A 25,364-nucleotide genomic window follows, 5' to 3' on the forward strand; every position below is an offset into this window, starting at 1 on the left:
GCGTGCGTGCGTGGGCGCCGCGTGCGTGCGTGCGTGGGCGCCGCGTGCGTGCGCTCCTGTGCTCGAAATTCAGAAGACGGAAGTGTTTGATCGCGTTCTGGACCGTTTTGAGGTGTGTCCTCTGCATAACTCTCCTTTCCTCCTGTTTTCTCCTATCGTAATCCCTTTTTCAAAATGAGTGGAGAATGAATACAGAGAAACCCAGAAAGAAGGAAAAGATGTGGTCATGATGGTGGATAAGGGCAGACAGGCTGACTTGGGTTTGAAGCATGATCTGGCCACTTACAAGCCGCATGATCCTGAGCTGAATATATAATCCTAAGCTTCATTTTCACCATCCATAAAGTAGGAATAATAGCTTTTATGTATCATGCTTGTTGTGAGACTAGAAGAAAATATCGACGGTGGTAATAGTAGTAATTCAGATCTACAATGCCAAATCCTTAACCCAAAACCCAGAAAGCACTGTAACTCAGTTGGCAAGACTGGACCCAACTTCGATTCCTGTGGTGACAAAACTGGATCTTAACTAATGTGAGGTGGTTTTAAACTTTGTTTTTCCCATTTATGAGAATATGTACGCATTCTCTATAGAGTTAATAATGTGCTTGCTTCAGGAGTGCCACTCCAGACATTGCTGGAGGTATTATATAATCTGTGGTATATACACTGTATTACTTTTCTAAAATCTGAAAGTCTGTGAACTCTGAAACATCTGGCCTCAAGAATTTCAAATAAGTGATTGTGGAATTGTAATATCAAAAATTTATATGTATTGGTGCCAGATTTAGCTACACGTGTACATGTAGGATGCTCCGTTAAATTTGAATTGCAGATCTACAACAACTCTTTTTTTTTTTGGTATGTCTCATGCAATATTTGCTACATACTTAGACTATGAAAGTAGTCATTTATCTGAAATTCAAATTTCACTAGGCATCTTGTGTATTACCTGGCAACCACATTGTTCTGACACCGTTCTATGCACTTTACATATATTTATTTTCTTCTCACGAACATCCTATGGGTGCTTTTGTGATCCCCATTTTACAGAAGGGCAAACTAAGACAGAGGTTAAGTAACCTGCCTGAGGTTACATAGCTACTGCATGGTAGTATTGGCATTCAAACCCAGGTGGTCTGGCTCCAGAGTCTCTGATGGTGCTATGCTGCCTGAAAATGGCTTAGCATAGTTCCTGGCACAGAGGAAATACTCAATATTTTTTATTATCATTCTTATTACCACCACCCTCCCTCTCTTTCTCAAGCCTTGATTAAACTTACAAACTCAAGCTGGTATATGGGGCTGTATTTATACTTCTACTACATAAACATTAGCCAAAGACCAAATAATAATTTACCTTATATGCAATGACTTCAGAGACTACATAGGCTGGCCATTCACAGGTTTCCTTCATCATATTTTTTTTCTAAATTAAATCTCTGGGTTTTCTCCATGTTGCTGAGTAGGGGGAAAAGAGCTTTGGTGTCTTGATAACAATAGTCCCTGACCAATTCGAAGTCACAGTTCCCCTGCAGAAAGTGCAGCCCTGTGCCCTGCTGTGAATTGTGAATGATAAATTGGGAGGCTGAAGCTGGAGTTTTCCCATTCAGCAGGCTCAGTTCCAAATTCAGTGTGAGTGATGTATTCCTCCACTTCATATCAGGGCTAAGGTCAGAGCTGATCTTGCAGTTTTTTCAGGTACCTGCAGGAATACTGAAGAGATAGAGAGGGATACATTTGGGGGTTGGGAGCAGGGGGAGGTTTGGGAAGGCAGCCAGAAAACAATGTGCTTATGTGAATAAAAATGTGTGTGAAGATTCCTCTGTGTGACTGTAAATATTGTGTGGGACTGAAACTTGTATGATCAGTGTCTCTGAAGTGTCACATAGCAGATTCATTGTGTTGTTGCACAGCCAGTATAACTATAAATAGAAACTGAAATGAAGATTTTGTGTACCCTAGCATATTTGCATATTAAATAATAATGATAAAATAGTAGCAGTAAGTAAAAATTTAATTGGAGACAACCGAATTTTCAAAGATGAAAATATTAAGCCAATTTCAAATTTGTCAAACTTCTAAGCTAATTTTTTTGCTTTGATTCTTTTTTTTTTTTTTTGGAGAGGATTTCAAATGGTAGAGATTTTGAAGTTTATGATATACTTTGTTGAGGACAAAAAGCTACTTGAAATTTTCATAGAAAGTCTAGAGAAATATCTAGCTTTACTTTTAAATCAGGAGGAACCACACATGTAACCGAACTGTAATATGTGTATCTACATTTATGCAAATTATACTTATGGGGAGCAATTTATTCACATTTAGCTGAAAACTCATTAGGTTTTCATTACTTCAAACAGAAATGTATTCTGGCATTAATTAAAGTATGGAAATTACAGAGGACATCATCTTTCCCATGTCATTAAAATATTGGCTGCCTTAAAAAAATAAGTTGGTGCATATCTCTGTTTTAGAGTGGTAGCCAGCAATTGTATGACAGTTGGAAGAGAGAGTTCAATATTGGGAATTTTGGAAACTTATCATTTTGTAACGAAAGATTTTTTTTTTAAGCTCACGGATACATATTTAAGTATGCACAAACTTCCTACCTATTGATTGTCTTTCATGTGTAATTGTGTGTGGGCTTATGAAGGAGGAAAAAATGGTACATCAGTGTATTGTGTCTTTCTGTTAACTCTCATAACAAATACTCAGTTCAGTTCTGTCCCTAGATCTGCCCCTGCCTTGAGCCCCTCATTTAGGACACCCCACTTTGCCCCTCTTCAGCCATGCCTCTTCCCTAGTCAGGAAATCAGTGGGGCCAAGTCAGCAGCCTTCTACAACCCAGAATTCTCTGCTAGATGGCCCCAGGCCTCCTTTCAGGGACTGTGTGGGTCTCTTCCAGGAGTTCATTCCTCTGAGAGCTGCACTGAATGTCAAAAGGCTCGAGAATTCATACTTGGCCTTCCATGTCTTTATGAAGGTATATTGTAGATGTATCTTTTAAATGTTTAGATATGATATGTGGGCCTCTACTTCAGTTAGCCTTTGCTGTGGAATAAACCACCCCAAACTTTAGAGGTCTGAAACAAGAGTGATTTAGTATTTCTCGTGATTCCATGATTTGATGAGGGTTCCTCTGCTAATACTGCCTGGGCCCATTGATAACAGCTGCATTCACCTGTTGTCTGGAGGGTTGTCTGGCTTGGAAGGTTCACAATGGCCTCAGTCACAGGTCTGGCAGTTGCTGCTAGCTTGGTTCTTCTCTGTGTGGCCTCACCTCCTCCAGGAGGCTCTTCAAAGGGCAATTGCAGGGCTCCACTCGAAGGGAGTTAACGTGGAAGGTGTGAGGCCTCTTAAGGTCTAGCTTTTAAACTCATGAAAAGTTACTCTGCCACATTCTGTTAAAGCAAGTCACAAGCCCAGCCCAGGTTCAGGGCAGGGGAAATAGATCCTACTGCTTGATGTGAAGAGTGGCAGAGTTACCTTGTAGAAGGATAAGAGGGATAGAAAGAATGTGGCACGCATCTTTGCAAACAATTTACCATATACTCCAGTTGTATGCTTGTCCCATCCTCCACAGATGTTAGGGGTGATCCTGCAAAACCCAATAATAATGATACTACCAAACATTTACCCATTTATTCTGAATGTAGTAATTTAGTGCAGTTGATTCAGGGAATCATTAGAGGGAAAACGTAAAAGCCAAAGCTTGGAAACTGGTTGATATGAAATCATTGTTTAATTTGGAAGAGGCAAGTACACAATGTTCAGTGCTTGTCATTAATCCTATGATTTTCTTTTTAAATAGCTGCTGCCATCTTGAGTAAAGTAAATCTGTCTGTGGACCCTTGTGATAATTTCTTCCGGTTCTCTTGTGATGGCTGGATAAACAGTAATCCAATTCCTGAAGATATGCCAAGCTATGGGGTTTATCCTTGGCTGAGACATAATGTCGACCTGAAGTTGAAGGGTAAGTTTCTACTGGGATTTGGTGATAACTTTTAAGAGAGCAATATTTGACAAGAAAAACATAGTTTTGGATTTGAAGCATGCCTGCTTACTTTTTAGCTATACCGAATTCATATTCAAGATTTTTAAAAATGGAAGATTGAAAGCAAAGTTGTGGAATTCCAATTTCCCGGATTTCAACACAAGCCTAGTGTAGATCATTATGTTCATATTTGATAATAGTAAATTCTGCTGCTGAAGGATAACTAGTATCTGATTGAGATTGGGAGCAAAGGAATAGTTAATAAAAACTATGTTATATTAAAATACTTATTTGTCTGTTGTGTTTAGAGCAAGCTTTATCACTTGCTCGTTGTGTCCTGGATTTTCATGGCTTACAAAATATACATAACACCTCATCGTTTTTTGACATCAGTTTTGAGAACTCTGGATGACCTTGTGTTTGTCATATTGTTCCTGTTAACTTCTAAGTTGGCTCTGGGGAGACTGTCTTTTCTCCCATGGCCTTTTAGCAATGACAAGCTCACATACACATACTCACATATGTGTGTGCATGCACACACACTTTAAAAGTTGAAAATGTCTTTTACTGCAGGATCTTCTGTTTGCAATGGATCTAATTTTTATGTGGAGCTATTGGAGAAAGCTACTTCAGAAGGGAAATTGGGAGATTTCAAGGCCAAATAAGGTCATTGTTTTGAGAGGGTAAAAATAATGTTTTCCCCCTTCTTTGTAACTATGCGTTATGCCATATAACTTGTGTTCGTAACACTTACAAAGAATTTCTGAGAAGTTACAAGAATCATCAATTTTCTTTTTTCTCCATCTCCTTTTCCTCAAGATTTTAAGTACATGAAAATTAAATATGTATCAATTTATACTTATAACAACTGAAACTATTGGCAAATTAGATACCTATTGTCAATTGTAAGGAAAAATGTGTTTAAATTTCACAACTAGATAAAAATCATATGGACTTATATTTTCTACTAAGAGGCCCAAACTTAGACTTTATAAATTATAAATGAAAATTTACAAGAATGTCAGTTTTCCTCTAACTATAGTATGGATTCCCATACTATAGAACCATAAATAAGACCTCAAGGAATGAATTTACTAATACTTATTTCCCTGTAGAATATTAACTCATATTGGCCCTTCACCTACCACTCTTGACTGTTTTCTTTTTTCTCTTTTCTGGCTTTTCCCCCCCTATTCAGAGAGATGTGTTCACATGCGTGCATGCACACAATCATGGGTACAGAAATATCATTGAAGGATAAGAAAAAGACAAAATGTTCAGAGAGATACTCTTTTTATATTAGTTATAATCAAAAGATTTGTATCTTTGAGGCATGAAACAGTTACAGTAATTGAAAGAACTTTCTGGGGATACAAAAATTAAATGTAAAAATTGAAAACTAAATATAAAAATTAAAATCAGTATCAATGTGCTTTGTTTGTGGAGGATACTGTATATGGGTTTCTTTAAAATTCGTAGAAGTGATAATTGTTCAGAGCAGCACTGGGTTTTTTGATTCTTTTAAAAATGAAAAAAGTTATTTTCAAGTTCAGTCGAGAAAATAACAAGCAAAAATAACATGTAAAAAGTAATAAGAAAGTCATCCCATAAAATTGCTGATAAAGCGATTGGGTGTATATTTTTCCAGTTTTTTTCCCCATATGTGAGTACATATGCATACTTTCATATGCATACCCATATACTTAAAAAATTAGCCTATATGCATACTGCTGTCACCTGCTTTAAAAAATGTTGTATTTTTCAAAGATATGGATTATATCAGTAGATATTTTTTTCTTATTATAAATAACACTATAATAAATATCCATGTGTACACATCTTTATGTACTTAACCTAAATGTATCCTTAGGATAAATTCCTGGAAATGGAATTGAGTTCATAAAGTATTCATAGTTTAATTTTTGATGCATATAGCTGAGTTGCCCTTTAGAAAGTTATTTCTAGGTCTCTATATATTTTCTTGCTGTTTTAAATGGTAACTTTTCTCTATCAGCTTTTTTTTTTTCTTTTTGGTGATATACTGTAGCAGTCAGCAAACTACGCCTGTTGGCCAGATCCAGCCTACTGCCTGTTTTTGTAAATAAAGTTTTATTGGATGGCAGACCCATTCATTCATTTATGTGTTATCAATTACTGCTTTTATATGGCAGAGTTGAATAGTTGCTACAGAGACCATATGGCACACAAAGCCTAAAATATTTACTGACGCTTATGGAAAAAGTTCGCCAATTCCTGATGCCTGGTGTAAATGAGCTTTGATATATCTATATTGGATCTGATTAGAACTGTTATTAACTAATAGCTTTTTGGTGGCTTTTTGGGATTTTTTTAGATAGGTAACCATAAAATTAAGAAATAATTATAATTTCCTTTGCTATATTGGCTAGAGCCTCCAGGGTGGTGTTGAATAATAGCAGTGATAATGGGTATATTTTTCTTATTCCTAGCTTGGGTGGTAATGTCTCCAATATTTCTTCCCAAATATATTTTTCTTTTGTTTGTAATAGATAGTTTTTATTGTGTTCTGTTATTCCTAGATAGCAAAAAGGAGTTTCTCAAGAAAAATCTGTTATTTATGAAGAGACTCAGATGGAGTATCTATCTCTTTTAACTTGTCTAGATTTTCTCATGCTGAACTAACCTTATAATCTTGAAATGAACCCTACCTATGAATGGTTTATTATTTTAAGACATTGCTAGACTTGAGTAAGCTATTTGTTTTATACATTTGTGTCTATATTTGTGATTCATGTTGGTCCATGGATTTTTGTGTGCTACGTTTGTCAGATTCTGTTATCAAGATTGTGCTGGCTTTGTGAAACAATGGAAGGCTTCTCATATATTTTTATGCTCTGGGAAAGACACAACCAAATAAATCCCAAATTATTCTGTGACAAGCACTGTAAAGAGTGAATTCAAAAATTGATCATGAGGCTCTGATTTCAAGTGCCAGTAAGGAGAGGGAAGTAGGGTCTCTTTCTAAATTAGTATTATCTTGTACCAGATGTATATGTTTGAAATATAAAATATCTTAGTTTTTTTAAACTTTTTAATTTTGAACTAAGTCACACTTACAGAAAAGTTGAAAGAATAGCACAAGGAACTCCAGTTTACCCTTTACCCAGATTCCCTAATTGTTACCATTTTGCTGCATTTCCTTTATTATTCTCTCTATCGATATTATCTCATTCTCTATATCTATACATTTATATATATAGATAGTGAGAAAATATGGTATCTATCAATATATAGATATTCATATACAGATAGGTTTATAGACATATTTTTCTAAACTCTGCAAGTATGTTGCAGATGATTGTTCTTAAAGGGTAGAAATAGAGCTTTTCAAATATCAGATGTGCCAACAATCTTTTTCAAATACTAGATCTTTAAATTCTATGTTTCTTAATATAGTCTATATCTATGTATCTACACATTTCTCATTCTGTCTACCCATCCAGGTAATAAAGGTCATTTCTATACCAACTATAAATGAATAACAAGAAGAAACATACTTCAAATCCTACCACCCAGCTATAACTTTTTAACTGCAAATTAATATACATTTTAAATACATTTAAAATTGTATGTATATTTCAGAGATCATATAATATGTTCTGTTTTTATAACCTCTTTACACTTGGCATGTTAACATCTTTTCATGTCAATAAAAAGGAATCTATAGCATCATTTGCCATGGCTGCTTTGTATGGATACACTACAATTTATTTAATCAATTCCTATGTTACCATTTAGGTTGTTTACAGATATATTCCTCATTATAAGCCACTCAGAGCATGAGTTTTGAAGCCACAGAGCTAGATTCAAATCCTGGTTCCCTTTCATTTTGCCTCTGTGTCACTTCTGGCCAGTTACTTATCTCAGCTAGCTCAAGGTTTTTTTTTTTTTGTTTTTTTTTTTCTTTTTATCTTTCAAATGAAAATAAGAATACCCAATTCATAAGGCTTGTGAGGACTAAAGGAGATGACCTATATAAATTACCCAGTCCAGTTTCTTTCATATAGCAGGCCCTCAATAAATATTTGTCCTTTGCACTTTCATTTTATTTCAAAGATAGTTCTAAGGCTCGTGAAGTAATGTCTATCAAACCCTTAAGTTTTATTCTGTTCTTATTCTTTGTAAATATCATGTGGTTTCAAAAATATTGAATACTGTCTAGATATTTTTCCTTACCCTTGATACAAAGAGAACATTCAAAAATAAAACCCAATACTACCAATCAAAAGAATACTATTTTCTTATAGCTGATAGAGAACACACAGATAGGGCTGTCCAATTTGTAAAATAAAATGGATTTGACAGACCCGGCTGATGAAAAATTGCCCTCTATTGAAGTTAGCAACCCGGCTTTATGAATTTTTTCTTTAAATGGCAATATAAGACTCAGATTTCTACTTGGAAAATAAAATTATTTCTTGTTCTCTTCAAGAAGCAGGATTTTTTAAAAAGGAAGAATGTAGTCATGTGTTTGAATGTCTAAAATTTCCTTCCTACAAAACCTCCCAAATTTGTCTTCATGTGACCATGGAGATGACACAGCATGCATTGCTTGTGAACGAGCAGATGAAAATTTTGCAAATGAGCACTTATGAAACATGAGGCAATGAGTGAGATAGAACAGTTGTGTCAAACAGAAGACAGATGACTCAAGGTAGGGCCAGCTCATCTCTATTAGAGAATAGCAATTTTTGCCAATATTTTGTAAAGAAATGGAGTATATTATTATGTTCAAGCACAGACAGCACCAGCAAAACAATAAAACGAAGTAGGGTCTATGCATTAATGAGCAGAGAAAGATGATTGTGATTCATAGATCAGTTATTTACTTGTAAATACCTGGTGGCTGAGATTCAAATGGTTCTCGTAATTAAGTAACCCTCCCATAATATTGTTTTTCCTATAAGTAATCCTAGCCAAGTCAACTTTTACAGATAAGAGAAAGCTGAAAACTTCAGCTCCCTTAAAGTTATTTATTTTGATAATTAGGAAGATCGGATTATTGAAGATATAGTGAATCGTGTCACGTCATTTTCCTCATACCATGAGCATAGTATAATAATGAACCAAACTGAGCCTTGATATCTTTAAGTTCTTTAAAGCAAATGATGTCAGACTGGAAAAAATTCAAAACGGTTATGCAGTGGGGAAGTGGTAGGGAGCATCCAGCCATCGTGGTGGGCTTTTTGGTCCTGTAAGTCTGAGTGAATTTGCTATATAAACGGAGTGCACCCACTCAGAGCAGATTCTTGTTTTTCTGACAATGCTGACTCTTTTTCTTTCATGTGGCCACACAGATTATGCATCCATCAGTCCCGTATGCATAGAGGAGTGCTACGTGAAGATTTGGGCCTGTATCGAGGACTTTCAGAATGTGAAATGAAATAATTTTGCTTGAAAAGTTTTTTTGTTGTTTACATGTTTTTCTAATTTTAGTACATCATTTGAGCTGGGGTAGGGGTCGGGGTGCATGGAGTGTGAGGAAGGGGAAAGACGTTGTCAAATTTAAAAAGTTTAGCAATTTCCTGCTAAGAGACATTCACTTCAAGTATAGAAATGAATTTCTTCTTGAAGGCTGTGAAAAATGTTCATGTGGCTCTAAAGATACGTTCTCTTTCTAAATAGCTGAAGGAAGTACAGAGGCTGTGAGAATGGCCACCATGTATAAAAGCTTGTGTTCCAGTAGTTTTCAGTCAGTATTTTATGTTTTCTTCTTGTGTGCTTTTTTTCCACCCCCAGTGCATCTCCTTGTCTTACTTTGTGACTCTTAACCTGATCCAAGTGTTTGATTTTAAGATCTGATCTTTTCCTCTGTGGCTTTAATGTAGCTCTTCTGTCATAGTGGTTAATATTATAAATAAGCTGAGTATGCTTGATAAGAACCAGATCTATTCATTACGTTCATTCTGAGTTGTATGCCCTTTAATCTGGCGGAAACACATTCCCTTCAAATAGAAATGCTGCACGGCATTGTAACTGTGAACTGAAGGTTACTTAATGAGTATTTACTTTTTTCCTGCCACCAATTGCCTTCTGTATCAAGTAACAAAAACCCCAACTCAAAATAGCTTTAATAATATACAAAATTTGCTGGCTCACATAACCAAAATGTCTAGTACTAATGTGGACTTCAGGTAAGGGTTGATCCAGCAGCTGAACTGCATCAGTAAAGCTCACATTTCTTTTAACTCTGACATCTACTGTCTCATGCTTCTTTCTAAGTCTGTTTGGTCATAAGAATGTTGCCAATAGCAACCAGAATTTACACCGCCTCATTCACATCTGGCAAATGGTTAGACATTAGGAGGATACAGAAGCTCAGAGATTAATGGGGACCCCAAGATTACCTATGTGGAAATTAAAAATCTGCACATCACAAAATGTTTTAATAGGTATTGTAATTAAGACTCTGTTGCTACATAGTTCAGTATGGAAGCCAGTAGCCACATGTAGCTTTGAGCATGGCTGGAATTGTGCTATCCTGAAAGTGTAAAATACACATCAGATTTCAAAGACTTTGTTTAAAAATATATAAATGTCTCATTTTATTTCACCAATTACATATCAAAATGATAGTATTTTAAGATATTGGGTTAAATAAAATATATTATTAAATATAACCTCACTTTAAAAAACTTATTTAAATGCAGCTACAAGAAAATTAAAAATCAGATATGTGGCTCAGATAATATTTCAGTGAGGCGGTTGTGCTCCAGAGCCTTGAACAGGCCATTAGAAAGGTGAGCTATCTGGGAATGAATTCAGATTTATTTCAGTGATAGAGAAGGGTCAGAGAACACCTTTATTAAAAATAGTCTGCTACTCCCATCTCCAGTCCCTCTGTATCCTATTACCCTATTAATGTCCTTTGTGGCAGTTATAACCACCTGAAATTATCTTGTTTCTGTACTTGCTTACTCGTTCTCCCCTGTGTGCGGTCTCATCCCCTGATAGTAAGTTCCCTGAGAGCCAGAATCTTGTCCATTTGGGGCTTCACTGTGACCCATCACGTAGTATAGTGCCTGGCACATAGTTTGTGTTCAGTAAATACTTGTTGAAGAAAGGAGAGAAAGATCGTGCTCTCTGAGAGTGGCTGGGTACGGTGGTGGGGTTGTTGGCCGGCTCTTATTTCTCTCCCTCCTGTGCCTGGCTTTCTGTAGCCTATCTCAGAAAAGCCCTGAGCGGCAACTAGAGTTCGCCCCTGACAGGAGGGGAAGGGTAAGTGTTAGTTGTTCTCCATTTGTATTGCAGTCCTCAGGAAGGCAGGACAGGGGAATGGACAGTGTGACAGGCCAGAGCCCTTCCTTCCCTGGGACTCTAAGATTCTTGTGTGGTGTGATCTTGTGGAAGCTACAAGGAAAATCAGAACTCACAGGATGGTGGTCAGGTTTGGGCTCTGAAAAATAATCAGGACTCCGCCACTTATTGGCTATGTGACAGCAGGCAAACCACTTCCCTCTGAACCTCAATTTTTTAAATTTTATTATTAGTTTCAAGTGTACAGTACATTGGTTAGACATTTATATAGTTTATGAAATGATCCCCCTGATTACTCGTTCTCTCTTATGGTTTTCCACCTAGCCAATACCTTACTGCTGAGCACATTCCCTGTGCCGTGCTCCCCATCCTGTGACCATCTATCAACTACTAATTTGTACTTCTTTAACCCTTCACCCCTTTCTCCCAACCCCCCAACCCCTAACCCCTCTCCCCTCTGGCTGTCACCAGATTGTCCTCTATATTTGTGAGTCTGTTCGATTAGTTTGTTCTTTTTGGAACCTCAGTTTCTTATCTGGTGATACTGTTGGATGAATCCAGTGAGATGTGTTGAAAGTCTTCTGCACAGGCTTAAGTAAATGGTGTCTTTATTATTGTTAATTTCATGAAGATTAACTTAACATTTTAAAAGCACTTGGCACATAGTAGATGCTTAAGAAATGTTAGCTTCCTAGCCAAATAAAAATTATGACTTCAATTGATAAGAAAACTTTAACAGCATTATTAAAGTAAAATATTATGATCTAGTTTTTTTTAAAGTCTTATCATGTCTGCGAATAAGGTAGCGGATCCTAAAAAATGGCAAGCCTGGGGTGAAAGCAATAGGTTAGGATATTTGTGTGTATTCCTAACTTTTATTGCCAGAGCGTGGTTATGACCTCAAACCCTGCAAGGTCTTGGTAATCTAATTGGTCAGACGATACATTCATTGGGGAATGAGTTTTAAATCACTCCTACAAGAAAAGAGAGGAGAGGAAAATTGGGAAAATATAAGAAAAAGTATCATCTTAGATCCTCTAGGTGCTGTAGATCCTCTCTAAATGCCATTAAAAAAATGACACCAATGTCACTTTTTTCTCTTTTCTTTCTTTCATGTCTAGGGGATCCTTACCCAGGCCCACAGCCCCTCAAGAGGGAACTTGCATGGGAAAAAAATATACCTTTATTTTCACTAACCTCTGATGGAACTTTAGCATTTTCCTTAATTATGAAAATAGGCAACAAACTGACATTATTAGCTGTGACCTCGGTACTAATGCAAGTTGTTATTTTTCTATCTTACTACAGATATCTTAAAATATTATTTGTATACATCATTAGTTCAAAATCAGTTGTGGCTAGACCAAGTGCTAGATCTTATTTAATGGTTAATGAAATAGCACAAGTATTCTGAAGTCAAACAGTAAAACAACTGTTTTGATAACTGTGTTTCTGGATAACTGGTTTCCTTTGTAAACCCATGTCTCTTATCTTATGCACTTATAAACATTATTCTGGGAATGGTCTGTAGGCTTTAAGAGCCTGCCCAGAGGATGTATGGCACAAAAAAGATTAAGAACTCTTGCTTGTGCAAGGATTGCTGGGGCAGGTCTGAAGAAGGTATAGTTTTATTTAATTTCAGCCTTTCGATGCATCTTAATTCAGGTGTTTCAAGTGGAGTTGGCTATCACATGGTCCCATAGGTCCACTCATACCGAAATCTTTGAACAGTCCACTCTCTAGGATCCCTGTATAATGGGCACGTTACCGACAGTTAATTGTATTTATTAGGATATTTGAAGGAACCAGAGATTTGTGTTTGGATATCTGTGCCATGCCAAGCCTTGAACTGATTAAGTGCAGGTTTTATGGGATTACTTATCCCACAGACTAAATATATTTTTAGATGAAATTACTGAGGGTTGTCACATGCCTATTATGAAAACAGTTAAAGGTCAATGCCCAAGTAGAGATGATACAGCTTTTGCTGTGGTGTAATTAAAAATATTTACAAACAGAGCAAATGATTGAAAATAGTAATATACTAAGTAGAGTTTTTATTCATAAGTACATGTTGTGCGGTATATGAAATAGCTCATTCATCACCTGATCTTAAAGACAAGGACCCTTGATTGAACTTGAAAGAGTAGGGGCAAGAGGGGGATTATAAATCTGGAGGTGTTGTGAGTGAAGTTCCAAGGAGAAGACCAAATCACTATAACTTGACTTCATTGGAAGGAAGGAATGAGCAGGGCTGCTGGTGAGAGATCATGGGAGTGAGATGGGCGGATGAAGGATGTCAACATCCATTTGTGAGATTTTTGACTTATAGCAGGTTTCTAAGAAGTAGAGTGACAGCCTGGAAATGCTATGCATGGGAATGTTGACTGAAAAGAAGGAATGGAAAAGCAGATGAGGAGCAGGCGTTTTTGTATTGTAAATACTGCAACATGTTATGAAAGGTTTCCTGCTAGTTAGCTTGAATGTTGTAGGAAGAAACATTTTTATTTTAGAAGATGGTCAATTAAATTTAGGTTCTTTTAACTAAATATAAGTTCTTTGACATGACTAATGACACAGGATAGTACATAATCCTAAGAAAGACATATACACCTACATTGACACTTCTCAGCCTCATTTTGCATGGTTAGTGTGTATAAGTGTGTTTTACTTTGCAGGTGTTCAGAAGGGTTGCATACGTATTGTTTTCAAATTGATTTTTCAATTACAGTTGACATATTAGTTTCAAGTATATAACATAACAATTAGACATTTATATACCTTACAAAGTAATCACCTGGCTAAGTCTACAAGGGTTACATATTTTTGAAAAGCTTCTTCCTAAAAGAGGAGGAAGATTGTTTGGAAAGGGAAGAAAAATCCTAGGTTGCCCTAGTGGTAACAGTTCAGAGGCAAACCCACGTGACCTTTGGTGGTAACTATTGCTGAAGCTCTTCCAAGTCCCCATGTGTTCTTGCTGTTGGTTGCCAGAAGCCAGAAGAATAGTGGAGTTGAGAATATGGGATTTTTGCAGGAACTTCCAAGGGTCATCCAGATTTCATAGGAGAAACAAATGACTCAGATTTCCTGGGCCTTGAAATCTGTGTCTTAGAGAAATGAGTCAATCACTTACCTTTACTATACTCCTGCTTGGTCAATGGCAAAACTCGGGCACTTAGAAAAATTAAAGTTAGTTGCACACAAAGATGCGTGGCCAAACTGAGTTGAAAAATTTATCCTTGCTTTTCCAACTCCTTGATGAGATGGTTTCAGCTGCGCTCTCACCCTCAATTCTGAGCACTTTTCAACTTCAACTTGAAGGTGTGGATGGGTCAAGCATCTTTACAATGTGGCAAAATCCCCATTACTCTCCTGATTTCCTACTCATTGCTTTGAAGTCAGGTTTTAGCAGATTCCTCCCCCAAAAATTCATAAGAGAACAAAAAATTCACAAGAGAAGTGCCTAACGGGCCTGGCACTTCATGGAGGTGACCTTATTTAATAATACCCTTAGATACCATTTGTTGAACTTTCTAAACTGAACTCCTAACAAGCTTATAAGTTGTAAGATAAATCTGCATTTTGTAAATGAGAAAATAAAGGTACCGAGCAGTACAAGGTCACACAGCTAATAGATAATGGAGTTGGGATTAGAATTCACGGGGTTTGACCCTTAGTGCTTGGTAACAACCCTGAAAACTAGGAAGGAGGTGTTCTCCCATTTTACATTTGTGAAAGCTGAGGTCTAAAGAGGTTAAGTCACTCACTTATTCACAAAGCTAGTGATCTATAAAGGCACCTTCTGGAGCAGTATTTTCCAATAGAAATATAATGTGAGTCACAAATAAAAGTCACACATAATTTTACATATTTTCTAATAGCCACATTAAAAAAGTTAAAACAGGTGAAATTATATATTTTATCTAACCCAACATATTCAAAATATTATCATCTCACATACTCAATATAAAAAAACTTATTCACAAGACATTTTACATTCTTTTTTTCCTACTAAGTCTTTGAAATCCAGTATGCATCTTAGACTTGCAACACATCTCTTACGTGGACCAACCACATTTCAGGCACTCGATAGCCCCATGTGACTACTGGCTTTGGTATTGGACAGGGCAGTTCTAGAGTAGTGCTTTTTAACCCTGGATGCATATTAGAATCACTGGGGAGCTTAAAAAATACAGATGCCTGGGTCCCATCCTCAGAGGTTATGACGTAATTGGTCTGGGCTTCTGGATTTTTAACAACCACCTCCCCCAGCCAATTCTAATATGTAGCCACATTTGAGAACCTGTTCAAGGGTGATGCCCAAACTAACCAAGAGAACTGTAGCCACTGTTGATTGGAGAAAGTTCTGTGAGTTTTCTGAAATGAGAATCATTCAAAATAACCACTTTGGCAATATGCTTTTCTAGTTGACGTTAAGGAATGCCAGGCAATGCCCTAGCTAATTTATTAATTTCTCTCAATTTACATTTGCCAACGTTTTGGCCAAGTCCCAGAATAACGTAAAAAAAGAAAAGATCCCCTCTCCTTCGATCTACACACGGGTCTGGAAACGCACCAGTACAAGTAAATTAAGACATAAAATTCTATTATTTTAATTGAGGTCAAAGGTGTTGATATCAGTCTGGAATCTTTGCACTGTGAAGAAGAGGAAGCTGGGGTTTGAAAGCTGCAGGTTGTTGCCAGAATTAAACATGTCTAGTGGGGAAAGTGTGGGAAGTGCTGGGTGAGGACAGGAGGCAATTGTGGCTCCAGCTGAGGTCTGAAGGCTGCACAGCCCACGATGTGGCAGGACGCCCACGAAGCTGCCCTCCCCAGAGGCCTCACACTGCCTTCCCACTTGGCCAAACTTGTGTTTCTGCCCCTGAGACCTGGATGTGAAACCCGGTATTCAAGAATTCAAACATCTCATCTCACCCGGAGGTTCCATTGTCCTTAAAATGCTTTTGGAGCCATTTGGAATAATTTTTGTATTGCTTTCTTTTATTTAAATCCAAACACAGCTTTATTTCCCAGAATGAAATATACTGGGTCTTCTGTAGTGGTAACACTATAGTTATATGCAGTTTTGTTGGTTATATTTATTTGACTTAAAATTAAGCCAGAGAACACATAAACACTGCTGCCCCTCTTCCATAGCCTTAACTAAATTAATACCATATTTCATCGAGTCAAAAATACTGTCAACTATAAGATTTCATGTATGCTAAGAAAGACTAAGCTATTATACAAAATGCTTGCTTATCACTTGGGATTTTTATTTTAAATGAAAGCATTCTTTTAGACTTATACATAATTCTATTATATATTACTTTTGCATTCATTAAAAAGGAAAGTACAAGCAAAAGAGATTGGTTAAGGTATTCCTAAAACTTCTTCATAGTCTTTTTGATTTCAAATCATCAGTGCTTTTGTTTTCTCATAAAATATTGTCCTCTTTCCATCAACAACAGCAATGATTCAGCATTTCTTTAAAAAGTGCTCCCCAATTGTTTCAGGGGTTTTCCTCCAAGACTACCTTTTTGGATATGCAGTAAATTTTCATTTCATTGCCAAATTATAGTGAAATCTTTCGAAGACATTTTAAGTGACAATTTACTAGCCATGCAACAAACTCATTTGAAGTGCTAAATCAAATTCACGCATGGGCAGGCGATGGAAACTACCTCGTGACTGCCTGGCTGACAGTTTTAAGCTGGATTCCAATTTCAGAGATGTTAAGATGGGAACAAAAATGTGCTTCTTAGAATTGATGAAATATGGTATGTAATTGTATTTCTGATAATCCAGGCTCCCCAACCGCTTGTCACATGCACCTTGTTTATGTGCTTTAAACAATTTCAGTAAAATTTGTGTGATGTTCCCTCAGCATACCTAGGCTTTAGGCAGTAGTGTATGAAGAGCAACACCCTCACTTCCTTCTTCCACTCCAGTTTTCAGCTACAAAGCTGTACTCTTATACTGTTCTTTAATGTTCTTTAATATACGAACCTTTAATGTGCACGTGAAGTACCTGGGGATCTGGTTAAAATGCAGATTCTGATTCAGTAGGTCTGAGAAGGGACCTGAGAGCCTGCATATCTGGCACGTTCTCAGGTGATGCTTGCACTACTTACTGTCCTGGGGACCACACACTGAGTAGCCAGGCTTCACTACATCTCAGGATGCGGTATGTCACTGAAGAGATTCAGTGCCTCGTCAGGGTGCATGTGGTTTAGTTTTTCCTCCATTCATATTATCATTTTGTATTGTAAATACAATTTGATATTGTGTATTGTAAACATTATCGTATAGGGCAAATACAAAGATTTCTTAGGATAAAAAAATAAGAATATTGTAAGTCTTGTCTTATGGTACAGCGATATTGCTTCCCCTTAATTTGTTTTCTGAGAAATTTTTTCATTTTGTTTTCCCTTGCCTTCCTCCTCAAAAAACTTGGGCGACTTGAATTTATTAGGAAATCTGCATGTAATTGCAGATTAATAACCTACCCATTAATACCACATTAGTTCATTGTGATTAATAGCATCTATGTGAATGCTTAATGAATTAGTAATGAAGGACTATTTGCTTTAAAGTGTCAAGAGAACATTCTATGTAAGAAGGCATTACCCGTAACAGAAAAATTAATTGTATGCTGGTTGGATAATAACTTGTCATACACAGGATATGTTTGTTTGGAAAGCCTCATTGGTGTTGATATTGGCACAGTGAGAGATACTTTTTAAAATGTGCACGGACCTTTTAATGTATAAAATGAGAAGGGAATTTTATTTTCATCAACAGTTAAGATATATGTGGGAGCTTTTATTTATAGGAGAGAGAAACACATAGACACGCACACAATGTGCTTATTAGTGTACTCACATGTTTGCCTGTGTTACTAACCAGAGACTTCCTACAAGTGGCCATTTAGATTAAGTTCTAAATCGAACTGCTTCTACTACCTGCTGTCTATTCTGAATTCACAAATTCACTTCTCCAAGGCCCAAATGTTTTTGTTACTAATTTTATCCCTTTGGCGAATCATTTGTTTTCTCTGTGGTTCCTCACTCTAATTCTGTGATGTCGGCCATCGTTGTTTATTTCTGTCTTTGCCCTACATCCGAGGAAGCGAAGGTCAAGGAAATTATGTGACTTGCCCAAACCAATCCAGCCATATAATTTGTACCCCACAGATTATGGGTCTAACATTTCAAATGTCTCCTGTTTTAACTCAGGCAGAAAGAGCTACATGAACAGAGGCTCTGTCCAGCTGGTGCCTTTGAGGGAACCCAAGAAGCTCAGTGTGATTGGAGCTCGGAGTTGGAAGGGAAAAGGGATGAAAGACAAAACTGAAGAGAAAGGAGGGGCCAGAGCACACAGGCCTTGTAGGTCATGTAAAGATTTTAGCCTCTGTCCTTGGGCAGTGGGAAGCCATTTGTAAGTGTCATGTCGAGGGGCTTGATGAGTGATGCGTCTTGCCAGAGCACATTGGCTGCATGTGGGGAATGGCTCGGAGGAGAGACTTGATGTATGGAGACCAGTTCAGAAGGCCCCATCATGCTGTTCTGTTTTCTGGCTTGGAATCCAGATAAAGGTAGAGTCTGTCTTCCTTATTACAGAAAACCCCAAGCAGTATTGGGGTTTTCTCTCTTTTATCGTCAATTCAACATCAAAGGTCATTGTCTCTTCTCTGTAGCCCCTGGTTTCTTTGAACTTAGAAAGGCGCTTTGCCAGTTACCCCCAGTCACTTCGCAGAAGCCACTAGGGAAGCTGCAGTAACCAGTGGGCTTGGAAGTTAGCTCTTGACTCACTGGCCTTTTTGCCCCTTTGGGTTCTCCACTTTTGTCAAAGGTTCTATTGCTTCCCCTCTTTTGGAGGAGGGGATACTGGATAGAGAAGGAAAGAGAGCCCAGCTCCTAATCCTTCACTTGTCAGAAACCCAATTATAGAGGGACAGCCTCCTTCGACCACACACTGAGGTTTGAATAGCCAAGAATAGAACTTCTGCTGCTCTCACCTCCTCATGGAAGGTGGGAGTGAAAACAGGGGTTAGTTGGGAAGTGGCTTCTTAAACCTATGTTTATAGTGTTTTGATGCCGCTGTCATAGTTGAGGGGAGGAATTGTAAAGTCTGGAGCTCAGATTTTTTTAAGGTTTCAGGGATACAGTATTTATCCCACTCTTCCTCCCCATAGGGTGTGGTATAAGCTGGAGTTGAAAATAGCTGCCCTGCGTTGTTGTTGTTGTTTGTTTTTTTTTGTTTTTGTTTTTTCACTTTGAGAGTCTTCCTGGCATAGAGCTGATTTTTTTTTCTCTTGAACCAGTGAATCGACCTTCATCTTAAAACCCTATTGAATTTTATCTTTAAGGAAGGAACATTTTTATATCCCACATATGACTGAAATCATATGGTTCTTGACCTTTTCTGTCTGACTTACTTCACTTAGCATGATACTCTCAACATCCATCCATGTTGTCACAAATGTCAATATTTCATTGTTTTTGAAAGCAAAAAATGAACCAAACCAACCAGCTATAAACTCATTGACACAGACAACAGTATGGTGGTTACTAGAGGGGTAGGAGGTAGAGAGAAAATGAAGAGGGTAAAGGGGGTCAAGTATATGATGACAGAAGGAGACTAGACTTCGGGGAGTAAGCACACAGTGTGATATACAGAAGATGTGTCATAGAATTGCACACCTGAAACTTATACAGTATTAACCAGTGCTACCCCAATACATTAATTTTAAAAAAAGGAATTTTTTAAAGTTGGGTTTTGCAGAACTGAGGAACTAACTTAGACCTAAATAGGCTAATGCAAGGAGAGTGTTTCCAGAATAAAACAAAAGTAGTGATCTCCTTGAAGAATGTTGACATTGAACTGAAATGGAGCTGCACAGTGAGGAAGCCAGCAAAGAAAGGACACAAGCTCTTTCTTTATTTGGCCTTGGGTGGGGAGGTGAATGCAAGAGGAGGTAATCAGGGCTGGTGATGTATTCTAGGATCACAAGCATGATGAAGGACTGGTGATAATTGTCAACTATACTTCAATAAAGTAGGAAAAAAAAGAGGGCTGGTGAGTGCTGTTGGTTTAAAGTAGTGGTCCTCAAAGTGTCTCTCCTGGACCTGCAGTATCAGCATTACCTGGGAATTCGTTTGTAATGCAGATTTCTGGGCCCCACCTAGATCTACTGAATTAGACAGTCTGGCGGAAACACCCAAAACTCTATGTTTTAACAAGCCCTTATGATGATACTGATGCTGCAAGCTCAAGTTTAGAAACCATTGGTTTAGACTTGGGCATAATGTGAAATCTAGCCTTGGGGACCAGCTACCTCTGTTCTGGCTGACCTCACCAGGCCTCCCACCTCCAGCTAGGTGCCTCAGTAACGTGCGCGCTTGTCACAAATAGGGTGACAGGGCAAAGGGAGTAGATGGCTAGGCACAGACTCACTCTACCACTGCAAAAAAACAGGTTTCAATGTAACTAGGGAAGGCCTTTCTTCCAGTTAGGATTGAGAGATCTGTGAAGAAAATCCCTGAGAGCATTGCTGCCTCTGGTTTGCCACTTGGGGGTCTAGTTCTTGCACAGGAAAACAACTTGTGGAATTTTACTGGGTACCTGCTAGTGGAATGAACAGGAATCAGGGACCTGGGTCCAAATCCAAGCTCTAACATTTACCAGCTGAGTTTCCTCGGATAAGTTCTTATGGGGTTTTCACCTGTACCATGGGGTTAATGACACATGCCTCTTAGGGTTGGTGGGGGATTAATTGAGGTCATGTACAATACACTTGACTCAGAGCAGGTACTTAATAAATAAATGAGTGCTGTCACCCATGGGTCCTTGAATGTCTCAGGACTGCTCAGGAAGGACCACTGCAGGGGATATATAGCTATACATGGCCTTTTCCTTATAATGGTAAGACGGTAGAAATAGGAGGCAGGAAAAAATATAATTAGGGTTTTTACTATAGGAAAAAAACTGAAGGTGGATTTTAATGACTTTAAGTTTAGCACAGGCCTTACATTGAATTACCTGCTAAGATAGAGTTTATCTCAATAGGAGAGCTATTTTTGAGTTACAACATCATATTGGCAGATTCATTGTAATACTGTGCTATCAAAGAGTAATGTTAAAATTTAATTTAAATTATTTTGAAGTGTAACCCTGATAAGTATAATCCTTATAAATTCTCTCATAAGTGAACATAATAAAAAAAAATTAGCTTCTATTAGGCTTCTGTAGTGTCTAGCAGGTTTATAAAATTGATTTCATATGGACAAAGAGGTCTTTTGTGTTAAAAGGGGGGTATTTTTATGTTATTTGGTAACCCATGATTTAGATTGATATGAGTTAGAGGTTTTTGATTCCCCTAAAATAATCTCTGCCCCTTTTTCTTAAGCTGTTGCCAACCAACAATTATCATTTATAAGATGATCATAAAAAATGAACAGAGAAAAGAATTCTGACAGTTTCTCTCCCTATACTTAGGTGGGAGTTTTCCAGAAGAATGAGAAATATCAACTCTTATTGTCTTTTCAGTATGTCAAACAGACTCAGTTAATCTCATGCTTGACTGGCTATGGGGCTGAGGAACTGCAGAGTCGAGTGTCACACAATTCATGTGAAAACATGAGGGTTATGGGATCCACAGACCATGACTTAGTTAACTTGAATTTTATTTTTTTTAATGAGAATAACAATGGGCTTTGCAAGCTGATTTAGAGTCTCCAGGTTTAACTGCATATGAGTTTAATACCGATGCAGTATGAGTTAGAAAAATGAAATTTCTCAGTACGGTAAATAAACTGAGGAGCATGGAAACCAAATTGAAGTCTGTAGCCTGGAAAATCAACAAGGACTAAAAATAGTAAGATTAGAGGCAACATTCAACCATGGGCCATCTGAAGGTGGTTTTTAAGTATCACCAGAGGAGAGACCAGGCCATGACATGATAGGTTTTAAAAAATATATATGTCTAGAGAACATTCTGTTCATTATGTAGATGTGGAAAGGCACACCTTTCATTAAAATGTAGATTTGGTTTTCCAGAGTCATTATTTTTTGTGTTCTTTCTCTCATTAGAATTAAGAGGATACTCCCCCTGATTTCTAAGGGAGAAATGTTGGCATGATGTACATGAAATTGAGAATTCACCTTGATGATATTTGACGTGAAGATTTTAGATTGTGATTACTGTTTCCGTTAAGCAAATCAGGCAAACAGCTCCACCATTCATTGTCTCTTAGCAAGTCATGAGAGGATGCCCTTTAGAACTGGCACAGAGAAGGAGTGAAGGCTGGAAGAAAGAAAACAGAGGGGCGTGTTTTGAAAGAATTCCTGTGCTCTTGAGCCATCTCGCTCAAATGGTGTCAGCTCAACATTGAGGTTCTTGGTAGGTGTTTGCTCACAGGCCTCAAATGTTGTGCATGTGGAGTTTTTGAAAATAGTGTTAGTTGGGAAGGTCCTAAATATTGCAGGAACTTCACATGACTGGCCTGACCTGCACATGACGGTTGTGAGCTCTTGACTTACCAGGGGACTGCCAAGTCCTCAGGAGTCTCATTCTTCCTTGGGAATTTCCTCTTTCTATTCCAGAGCTAATAAAGGCCCTGTCTGGGCAGAAGTGAATTGAGTGAGTAGAATTGATAGTCCTTTCTGGCTTCTGAGTTTAAGGAAGTCAAATGCAAACTACGACCCCTCCTCAGCCTAGCAGAGAAATAGAAGTGAGACCAGTCGCAAAGTGAAACTTGGGTATCTTAAAAACCAGTGTTTATGAAAGCAGATGAAGTCTTGAATTTTACTGTATGATGTAGGGACTGGAATGTGAGAAAAGGAGATTATTATTGTTAGCATAATCTGGACATTGCTGATTATAAAAAGAAATAATAAGTCAGTCTAACTTCTTACAGTTCCTTTTCAGTTGGATGAAAAACTCTCAGATTTTCTTTTGTCAGGAATTCAGCTCAGCAAACTGAGCGTGAACCATGCCAAGCACTAGGCCCTAGGAGATCAAAGATGTCTGCCCCAAAGGGTACTCAATCTAGTGGAGAATAGCCATTGTTTATGCCAAATATTATATCAAAAGTATTTTTTATAATAATATTTGAGGCCTAGTGACCAAAAATATCTTCGTTATTAAAATTCTCACATGATTCGTCAACCATGAGACTAGGTTTTTTGTTACAAAGGCATGGCTGTCCACACCGTGAGCAAAAACAAATTCTACAGGGACTGCAGATCTAAATGTGAAACAATAAGGATTCTAGGGGAAAAACATAAGAGAATATCTTCATGACCTCAGGGCAGACAAAGATTTCTTAAATAGGACACAAAATATGCCAACCACAGTTTGGGAAAAATAAGCAAATTGGGATACATTAAAATAAAGAATTTTGGTTCATCACATGATACTATTAAGAAAATAAAGTCTATGGAATGGGAGAAGATTTTGTGATAACAAATATTCGACAAAGGACTTATGTGTAGAATATATAAAGAACTTCCATAAATCAATAAAAGATAGATTATCCAATAGAAATATGGGAAATAGACTTGAGTGAGCACTTCACAGAAGAGGATGTTGATTGTCTTGATTGGAGGTAGTGACTGGAAGGGAGCATAAGGGGCTTCTGGAATTCTGGTCATAATGTTGGTTACGTGATTGTGTTTACTTTGTGAAGATCCTTCAAATTAAGATCAGTGTACTTTTCTGTATGTAATAATTTCATTGAAAAAGTTTACATAAAAAAGGAAAATGCCTTGTCTAGGATGAGCAATGCGAGGAAACTATTCTCAGATGTGGCTGCTGACTGCAAAATATCCCTGCTCATGGAACACTGCCTCTGCTATGGAAGCAGAGGAAGTGTTGAGAGCATGGGTCTTTGTGTAGTGGCTAGGGCAGGTCCATTTTGTAAAATAGGCCTATACACTGTTAGCTAAGGCCTTTGGCTACCAACATCCTGAGAAGTGAGGAGAAAAACATTTATGGAGGAAGCACTAGAAACAAGTTTGATTACTTTATAATTTGTTGTATGGCTGACTCAACCTGTAATCCTGTTTAAGGCACCATTGATTGGTCACTTATGTGTCTGGTCATTGAGATAGAGACTTTCTGTGCATCAAAATGTTTGATCCTCACCACAACTCTGGGAAGTAAACACTATTATTATCTAAATGTACAGATGAAGAAACTGAGGCTTAGATTAAAAACTTGAGCTCAAGTTCTAGCCAGAAAGTATCAGCAACCTTCAACTGGAACCCATGTCTGTGTGATTTCAAACCTCACCCCTTGACGTGTCTATTATGTTGCCTTTAAAAAATTGTATTTGGGCATAATGAGAAGAAAAAATACATAATATATGTAACATTCAAATTTGATGATCAGAAGCACTTTGAAATCAATTTTAAAGTCAGGTTTGTTGCACTATAGGTTTTTATGAACTGGAGTTTTCTTTCTGTTTTAACATGGTTAGGAATGCCTGAATGTGGGGGAAGAAGGCGGATGGAGAAATCTTCCAAGAAACAACAGATTATGATGGGAATGCCCTTGTTGGGTGACTCATGAGCCCTTCTCTGTGCTTTAGGGACATTTAATAACCTGAATAATTGCCTCTTTTGATAGCCAGGCTTTGTTTTATGCTCATTAATGACTCTCTAGGCTAGGTTTTATTCCTCTTAACACTAATTCAAATACAGAGATACACAAAATGGATGCTACCAACTGTCGCATCGCTGTCTGCATATCAATGCTCTCCTGCTTACTTGGGTATGAAGAGAAGGAAAGGAGAAGGGAGAGGGTATGATCAGTTTTGCTGAATTTGTTTTAAAAGACAAATTCTAGTACAGAAACCAGAGTTTGGGCAAGTACAAGTTATTGGTATTTGTGCATGGTTAGCATTTTGGGATTACCCTATTTTGCATACACATGTCATCTTTTTTCTTTCTTGTGATACAGAATGCCTTGGTGTGCACTCAACTGCATATTTAATATTTTGAGTTATTTTTTTCCTGTGGCTTGTTTTGGTCTTCAGGGTCTTCATATTTGCAACCTATGGAGTAT

The 25,364-nt window shown here is 37.5% G+C and overlaps 1 protein-coding gene across 1 annotated transcript in view; it reads left to right on the forward strand.

Annotated features, from left to right (window-relative positions):
- Positions 1-25,364, forward strand: part of PHEX (phosphate regulating endopeptidase homolog X-linked) — a 178,351-nt gene that overhangs the window by 8,431 nt on the left and 144,556 nt on the right. The window contains exon 3 of the mRNA XM_023522333.1: positions 3,815-3,976. Coding sequence (XP_023378101.1) covers positions 3,815-3,976 — 162 coding nt within the window. The remainder of the gene's footprint in view (positions 1-3,814; positions 3,977-25,364) is intronic.

This window comes from Pteropus vampyrus, unplaced genomic scaffold, assembly GCF_000151845.1.
Source record: "Pteropus vampyrus isolate Shadow unplaced genomic scaffold, Pvam_2.0 Scaffold339, whole genome shotgun sequence".
In the NCBI taxonomy this organism is placed as follows: Eukaryota; Metazoa; Chordata; class Mammalia; order Chiroptera; family Pteropodidae; genus Pteropus; species Pteropus vampyrus.